This window comes from Peromyscus eremicus, chromosome 3 (assembly GCF_949786415.1).
Source record: "Peromyscus eremicus chromosome 3, PerEre_H2_v1, whole genome shotgun sequence".
Lineage (NCBI taxonomy): Eukaryota > Metazoa > Chordata > Mammalia > Rodentia > Cricetidae > Peromyscus > Peromyscus eremicus.
The window spans coordinates 133,772,666-133,781,716 of record NC_081418.1 but is presented as its reverse complement, the minus strand read 5'-3'; the positions used below and the strand labels follow the sequence as shown (position 1 = coordinate 133,781,716).

Sequence of the window (9,051 nt, the reverse complement as noted above, 5' to 3'; positions counted from 1 at the left end):
AACATCTGAAGTGGTGGCCTCAACCTGAGGGCAGAGCTAATCTCTAGGAGTTTTAATCAGGACACCTAGCTGGCCTTAGCTCCGGACTCACCTAGATCCCAAGGGAAACACTATATCTATCCAGCAAGTGCCTGGGGCCATCGTCCTAACCCCTTTCTTGACATTCCTTGCAGAAAGTTAAAGCAGGAAATTGTGCTGTTTTCTAGTGAGACAACCACAATACAATGCCACATACTTGCAACTTAGAATCTATTTATTGATAAATTGGGCTTAGTCAAGATATGGCAGATCTTGCTGACACATGCCTGTGGTAGAAAACTTGGGAGCTAGAGACAAGACCAGGAGTTGAAGACCAGCTAGTCCTGTGGAGACCCTGTCTCAAAACTAAGCAGGGTTGGTGGCACACTTCTAATCCCCAAGACCCTAGAAGCAGAGGAAAGATTTCCATTTAATTTGATCCTCTCACCCATCCCCTCCTTGTCTACAGAATGAGTGCCAGCCAGGGCTGCATATGAAGACCTGTCTCAAACCTGTCAGGTTGCCAATGTGGCTGAATACTTGAGTTTGAACCCCAGATTTTACAAGGAGAGAACTGACTCCTGACACGTGTCCCCATGGAGTACACACATGCACGAACAAGAGGCTATCTAGATGACTCAGTCAGGTGCTTGTCGCCAAGCCTGGTGACCTGACAACCTGAGATCAATCCCAAGGATGAAAAACACTGACAAGTTATTATGACCTCCACATGTACTCTGGAATGTGCATGCCCATACACATACATACAAGTAAAAAATAATTCCCAAACGCCAATGGTTCACTTTTATTTTTTCTGTGTATTTAATACTAAAAATTAAGATAACAAGAATTTATTGCAAAATTGCCTTTATTACAAATTTCTGTGAATTAGAATATACAAAGATCTATTCCAATTATTACCTTCTAAACCAAACCATGCCCAAATTCTACTGACACTGTTTCAAGTCACTGTATTTAACCCCAGACTTGAGACTCATTCTTGTTTCTTTGGGTCAAACTAAAGGCATTCTTGTGCATTCAAACTTCACAAATCTCCATCACTTAATGATCTTTTTAAAAAAAGCTTTACACACCTGCTGCATGGCATCATCAGCAGTAAGAGCAGCGTACACGTTAGCCCTGAACTGACTCCTAATTCTGTCCTATTCTAGCATTCTCAGCAGGATCCCACCCTTGATACACGCAGAAAGTGCAGAGGCATCTGAACGGCTCACTCTCATCCTGAAAGAAATAATGCCATACATAGGTTAATCAGGATATTGCAACCCAAATAAACATAAATCCTCAACTGTGTGTGTTAAGTACTGGGTTCAATAACCAGTGGGTTCAATAACCAGAATTCCTAGGGGTTGAGAGCAGACACCGTGCGCTGCCCCCCTACATACATACATACATACATACATACATACATACATACATACATACACACACACACACACACACACACACACACACACACACACACACACACCTGTCCAAACCAAACAAAACAGACACCCAACTCACCAACATGTATTAGCAATAAAAAGTTATTTACCCTCTCTCCATTACGGCTTTTTAGTGTCTTTTCAATCTTCAGGAGAAAAACAAAAACAAAATTATTTAAAACCCAAGACAAAGTCAGAGCAACTAGGATGTGAGAAGTTGGGTTTTGGCAGTAGCACTGTGAAAGCAAACAGGAGGACCATCCCCAGATTAAGGCCAGCCTGGTCTACACAGAGGAACAGGCCAGCTATGGCTCCAAGATCCAGTCCAAGTTAGTTTAGCCATGCATGGTAGCTTAAAACCTGTATAATCCCAGCACTGGAAAAGAACAAGGGACAAGTTTGTAGACTGAATTGGAGGCCAGCCTGGGCTACAGTGAGACTCTCAAAAAACAATGAAAGTTATAATCCAGAGTGACCTATTGCTTACCACTGCCTATTTGCATGTAGCTCAGGCTGGCCTCAGACTATGTAGCAGAGAGAATAGAAGCAGTCACTACCTTGTCATGGTAATTTAGGCTGCATTCCCCAGAGGTTGGGATTGCTATCTAATAAACCCTGTCCACAAATGCAACTCACCCGCATAAATCTTTTCATCCTTGCTACAGGATCTTTCTGCACAGACAGGAGTGTGCGGACTCTTCTCTTGGGAAAGGCACTTTGGACCGCTCTCAAGATTTTTTCACTGTTGTTCTCCATCACCCTCATCTTCACTGGGGGACGGGAGCGGCGATGCTTGCGGCGACTATAACGTATTGGCTGAAAAGGGGACTTCTCGGCACTGGGGTTGAGTGTCAGCTTCTTCAGGTCCTTTGCTAACATTTCGGACTGTGAGACTTCAGAAACAGAAGTAAAGGGCCATTAGTGTGAGCTGCACCATTCTCCAAGGCATTACTCCAGACAGATACCCATTCTTTTCCTTCTCAAGGGGCCAACCAGACGTACTTCACGCACAGGGCCCATGGCCACAAAGCCCAGGCAGATATCCTAGAGTTTGTGTAGAGATCCCCCGACTTCTTTGCCATGTGCTATCCCAGGCACTACATTGTTCTATTGGCCTATCTGCCTGTCTCTAGGTCCAGAGGTTCTGAGACCTGCATTCATGTGCAGGAACACACACACACACACACACACACACACACACACACTTCCAGAGAATCTGTGCCCTAAGCTGGGAATGTGGCTTAGTTGGAGAGCTTCCCCAGGTGGGGCTCTGGAAGTCTTCAAAATAAAAAACCTAAATCGAATTGAGTTGTCCAAATGCTTCCTATTGCACTCTAAACAGCATGTTTTAGGAAACCAATTCTGCTTTTTCCCATTTGAACCATTCACATCTAGTAGATAGACCTGTCTTAAAGAGGAAGCTCCCCTGGGCGTGGTGGGTGGGGTGGGTTTAATCCTAGCACTTGGGAGGCAGAGGCAGGTGGATCTGAGTTCAGGGCCAGCCTGGTCTATAAAGCTAGTTCTATGACAGCTAGAGAATCCCTGCCTGGGGTAGGGTGGGTGGGGGAAGAGGAAGCTCACCCAAGCGTCATCAAGGTGGAACTGTCATGTGATTAAGTCAGGTCATGGTGGCTCACCTTTATTTCCAGGTTTGGGACACAGAATTTGGGTCTAGCCTGGCCTAAACACAGTGAGTTTTAGGCCAGTAGGGGCAACAGTCTCAGAAGTAAAACTAAAGCCCCAAAACATAAGGGCAAAAGACTTATCACATGGAAATAAGGAGGTGACATGTAGCTGTCAGGTCGGGCAGATCTAGGGCAAACATTTCTTTTCCTCTCGGATTGGATTCTCTGTAACACGAGGAAAGATCTAGTAGGGCAACAGAGGGCTCCTCCCTAGTAACACCCATGGACCCCAAGGCCAGGAGATGGTAAACCTGGAGGTCCTCAGGCACAACTTCACCTACAGCTGTTCCTAACCACCCAACGAGTACATGGCTCAGCTGGCCCTGGGCTATTTCCCCTGAAAACCCATTCACCTGAAATGTAAATTTAACTAGAAAGCTGCTCCCAGAAAAGTGGGTGAGAATAAGAAAAAGACTGAGTTCAAGTGAAGTTTAAGATTGCTGTGTATCGGGGCTGTGGTGGCCTTTAGTCCCAGCACTCAGGAAGCAGAGGCAGGCGGATCTGAGTCTGGTCTACAGTTAGTTCCTGGACAGCTGGAGCTACACGGAGAATCCAGTCTCAAAAACCAAAGAGTCCTGTGTTTGAAATAAAAACCTGCAGCCGGGCCGTGTTTAATCCGAGCACTCCGGAGGCAGAGGCAGGAGGATCTCGAGTTTGCGACCAGGCTGGGCTACAAAAAAGTTCCAGAATGGGGCTGGAGGTGGCTCAGCGGTTAAGAGCACTGGCTGCTCTTCCAGAGGACCCGGGTTCAAGTCCCAGCACCCACATGGTAACTCACAACAACAATTCAGTTCCAGAGGATGCAACCCCCACTCACAGACATACAAAACATCAATGCACTGAAAAGTGAAGATAAATCATTGGGGAAAAAAAAAAAGTCCCAGGATATCCAGGACTACATAGTGAGACCCTGTCTCAAACAAAAAGGATTTCTGCGCCAAAACAGAACAAAACACAGACGGCTGTCCACACCTTTAACCCCAGGACCCCACCTCTGTACCCCTGACCCCACGACAGGGTCCTGTAAGCCGCAGTGACCTGAAACTCCTGGTCCTCCATCTACACGTGTTGGGATCCCAATGCCAGCGGCCTACCCGCCTAGCAAGGGGGGAAAACATGGCGGCCTGCTGCCTTCCCAAACCCGGGGCCAAAAGGCCGGCCTACCTGAGTCATCACAGGAGTCTCGATCATCGCTGGTCTGGGGAGGCTCTGAGTTCAGAACTTCTTCGAACATGTCTGATGGCTCCTCCATGACGATGGGCAGAGGCCTCTAAAGCTCCAAACAAAGCTGCTCCGTCTTGGAAAAGACCGAAAGCAAACTGGCAAGCAGGGACGGGCGGCTTGCTTTTTATATTCCACGCCAACCACTCCCCCAGGCGACTCCAATGCTAATGACGGAGATTAAAGGCTCCACCTGAGCTAAAGGCGAGTTCGCCTGCTCCGCCTTAATACTAACTCCAACAAAAACACTAGAAATTTGGCTGGGTGTGTCAGCCTCCACCTTTAATTCCCGTTCTAGGGAGGCTGAGGCAGGGGGATCTCTGTGAGTTCTAAGCCAGCTTTGGTCTACACAAAAAGTTAGATCCTGCCACAAATAGAAAAAAAAAAAAAGTGAAAATTTTATCTAGAGTCACTTTTGGTTTCCTGAAATAGGGATTTTGTTTTGTGTATTACACTCTTGGAGGTGGCTAGTGATGGGAGAACTGGATTTAAATGTTCTAAAATAAGCATGCAGTTCTCTGTCAGTTAATTCCTAATTAAGTTCATTTGAAAGTTTCCTTTACCTGCCTCATCTTAAATCTTCAGAGATTGTTCACTTTGTAATGCTACTAAATAAACATGTGTGCTACACACACTTAAATAGGTTAACATTTTATTGTGTGTGTGTATATATCTACACACACACACATTTAAGCATGGAATTTAAGCATATATAATTGTGAATTGTTTCATACATACACAATACATTTCAGACTTTGTCTCAAAAAAATAATAAATAATAAATTTAATTTTATAAATTGCTATCTCTCCACTCCAAAAATACTTGGCTTGAGTTATGTCAAAGTGTACCAACATGGGCCACCATCTTCAGAAAGTAGAATGAAACCCCAAATTACCACAGCTTTTGTTTTCTTTTTCTTTCTTTTTTTTTTTTTTTTTTTTTTTTTTTTTGATTGTTTCTTTGTCTTCTGAGACAGGGTTTCTCTTGTAGCTCTGGCTGTCCTGGAACTCCCTCTGTAGACCAGGCTGACCTCAAACTCACAGAGCTCTGACTGCCTCTGCCTCCCGAGTGTGAGATTAAAGGCAGGAGCCATCCAGCTTCCTGTTTTCCTTCAGACAAGGTCTTTTACTGTGTATCTTCAGGTGGCCTGGAATTTACAGACTGGCTTTGAAGCTGCAGGAGTCCTCCTGCCTCTGCCTTCTCTGCCTCCCACAAGGCTGGGATCATAAGAGCGAGCACCACCAGGATAGCAAACTATTTTTTAATACTTCATTCAAGTAGTTTTCCGGTGTTGTTTTCCAAAGAAATTATCAACAGGACCTGGCTAACTTCTTTGGTATGCAAATTGGAAGCCTTAGTTCAGACAGGCTGAATCTTGTTAAAATGCAAACATCTACTAAGTCCTAGACAGGAGTCCAGGCCACCTGTGCTAGAGTTTAAGCAGAATTTAGTGCTTTACAGCCCCTTGGACCTGCTGATCTTCTCTCATCTGAGAATTCCATTGGAGAAGCTAGAGAAACAAGTCCACAGTGGGTGCAGGTGTTCTCCTGAGGCTCAGTGACACAGAGCTTGCCCAGCAGGCACGAGGCCTTAGTTACGGGTCTCAGCCCTACCAAAGTATACAGGCAAGCACAGCTAGCTGAGATGCCACAACCTGTCCAATTCATGTTATCTTTATTTGGTTTTACATCTTTAAAGTTACATTTATTTGTGTGTGTGTGTGTGTGTGTGTGTGTGTGTGTGTGTGTGTGTGTGTAGGCCAGGCACAACTTGTGGGAATCATGCTCTCCTATTGAGTGGGGCCCAGAATGGAACTCAGGTTCGAGAACAACTGCCCTGGAGCTAAAGGTGTGCTCCATCCTATCACAAGGGGCAAAGAAAGTCAAGGTGGGTCCTGGGAGAAACAAAAATAGTTTCTAGGCCGGGCGGTGGTAGTGCACGCCTTTAATCCCAGCACTGGGGAGGCAGAGCCAGGCGGATCTCTGTGAGTTCGAGGCCAGCCTGGGCTACAGAGTGAATTTCAGGATAACCAAAGCTACACAGAGAAACCCTGTCTTGAAAAAAAAAGTTTCTAATTTTATCCCTAAAATTCTTCCTATTAGAACTTACACTTGAGACAGGATGGTTAAATTCACAGGTCACATGCTTTGCCTTAAGCGTGATTCCCCCCACCTCCCCTTTGGAACAAAGACTTTTTCCTTTTCTTTTTAGTTTTTTGAGACAGGGTTTCTCTGTGTAGTTTTGGTGCCAGTCCTGGATCTCGCTCTGCTGACCAGGCTGGCCTGGAACTCACAGAGATCCCACTGGCTCTGCCTCCCGAGTGCTGGGATTAAAGGCGTGCACCACCGCTGCCCGGCAGAGCACACTGGAGTTGTGCCAGCAATGCTGGCTGCCTTGGATGCAATCCTGGGCCACACGTCCTTTGCGACTGGACTTGTGCTAGCAGGTCCTTTCCTCTTACCTTGCTGTTTACTGTGGCCCCTGCGTTGTCTTCAAAATACAGAAGCACCCTTGATTCCCCATCACAGAGATAATATCCACATTTCTGGCTCCTGTATTGTCAGCACAGTGAGTCACAGCTCCTACAGAAAGACCCAGGGAAATCCGGAATTTCTCTCCGGAGGACCCACCACATCCTCGCTTCTGCATCTTAAATGCCCGGAAAGACTCAGAAAAAGCCCTTAGCATGATTTTTTGTTAACAATCTGATTGAAACCTCTCAAAAAAAAAAAAGAATATTGTCTTTATATCATTTCACAGCAGGTTTATTAAATTAAAAAAACCCTATTCTTTAATTTTGTGTAGCACTGGCTATCCTGGAACTTGCTCTGTAGACCAGGCTGGCCTTGAACTTAGAGATCTGCCTGCCTCTGCCTCCCTAGTGCTGGAATTATAGGTGTGTGTCACCACCACCTAGCTCCAAAATTCTTTATTAGCTAAGGAAAGATTTCAAATTTAATGCTTCGGGACCCCTCCCCCTTCCCTTGGATTCCCTGTGAGGCACCAGTCTTTCCCTCCTTCGCCTTCTTTTTCTGAGCCCTGACCCAAGCACCCCTGTGTAACCAACGCACACCCTAAAATGCCTAGTTCACATCAAGATAGTGTCTATGAAAAAAATATTAAGCCCAACAGAGACAGCCTGTTCAAACCTAGCCAGCCACCACCTTTGAAAGCCGGCCTACAGGTTCATTTTGTGGTGTTTTTGAGGCAGGTTCTTACTATATAATCCAGGTTGGGTTTGAACCCTTGATCTTCCTGCAGGCCTGGGATTATAGAGTGCACCCGGCTCTGACCCCTGTTTCACTAGCATCTCACTGTATTACCTCTTCGGGTTAAATCTCTCACCCACCAAGGCCACGCCAGTTTCTAGTTTCCATAGTGATCCTGGGACCTGGCCGTATATGCAAGAAGAGGGAGATGGAATTCTTACAGTCATAGAGGCTTCTCCCTAGAAAAGTCACTTTCTAGCACACTTGACCCTCCCACCTCTTTCTTCTCCTGCTACAGAGATGGGTGGGAAGTGTGGCCTGCCTGACAGCGACCTCCCATTTCTGCCCATCACCAGCTACTGAATAAAATTTTCCTTGGACTACAGAGACCTCTGCTGTTGTTATTGGCTCTGCTCTACAGAATGAAAGGCTGAGATCTCACCGGGTTGAAAACTGGTTTACAGCTGCTCTGTTTGTATGAAATCAGGTTTCTTTCTTTTTGAGACAGTATGGCTATGTAGACCTGGCTGGCCTGGAACTCACCATATAGACCAGGTTGGCCTTGAATTGTCCTGCTTGCCTCCCTGAGTACAGGGATAAAGGTAGTGCCACCGTGCCCAGCCCAGTTTCCCAACTGTGTCCTCCTCTGTCACTTCTTCACAACACCTTAGCCGTAGTTTATAACTGCAGTAATTGCTACTGACTGCTGCATGTGTGAGCGTGTTCTTTTTAGCTTTTTCTTTTCATTGTTTTTGGCTTTTTGAAACAGGGTCTTGTTTTGTAGCTCTTGCCGGCCTCAAACTCCCAGCAATTCTCCTGCCTCTCAACCTTCCAAGCTCTGGGATCACATGCATATATACTACCATGCCTGGCTTTTTGTTTGTTTTTTGTTTTTTCAGAGCTGAAGACCGAACCCAGGGCCTTGAGCTTGCTAGGCAAGGGCTCTACCACTGAGCTAAATCCCCAACCCTACCATGCCTGTCTTAACTTTCAAAAATCAAAATGAGCCGGGCGGTGGTGGCACACACCTTTAATCCCAGCACTTGGGAGGCAAAGGCAGGCGGATCTCTGTGAGTTCGAGGCCAGCCTGGTCTACAGAGAGAGTTCCAGGACAGGCACCAAAGCTACACAGAGAAACCCTGTCTTGAAAAAACAATACAAAACAAAACACAATCAAAATGGGCTCAGGATATATCTCGATGGTCCAGTATCTGTCATGCACATAATGCCTGGAACTCAATCCCAGGAGGAAAGGGGGGGGGTGAGAAGGAGTCACCAGAAGTGAAAAAAAAAAGTTAGGACGGGCTGGTGGTGGCACACGCCTTTAATCCCAGTACTCGGGAGGCAAAGGCAGGCGGACTGGATCTCTGTGAGTTTGAGGCCAGCCTGGTCTACCAAGTGAGTTCCAGGAAAGACGCAAAGCTACACAGAGAAACCGTCTCAAAAAATCAAAAAAAAGAAAAAAAAAA

At 46.0% G+C, this 9,051-nt stretch overlaps 1 protein-coding gene and 1 pseudogene across 1 annotated transcript; both read right to left on the bottom strand.

The window, feature by feature from the left end:
* Positions 1-890: 890 nt before the first annotated feature.
* On the bottom strand, positions 891-4,480 carry Dppa3 (developmental pluripotency associated 3). Its single transcript, XM_059256883.1, has 4 exons — positions 4,316-4,480; positions 2,103-2,359; positions 1,577-1,612; positions 891-1,260 (listed from the first exon to the last, which is right to left on the bottom strand). The coding sequence occupies exons 1-4, from the start codon at positions 4,401-4,403 to the stop codon at positions 1,171-1,173; spliced, it is 471 nt and encodes a 156-aa protein (XP_059112866.1). The 5' UTR covers positions 4,404-4,480; the 3' UTR covers positions 891-1,170.
* Positions 4,481-6,215: 1,735 nt separating this feature from the next.
* LOC131906493 (large ribosomal subunit protein uL14-like) lies at positions 6,216-7,022 on the bottom strand (annotated as a pseudogene).
* Positions 7,023-9,051: the final 2,029 nt, after the last annotated feature.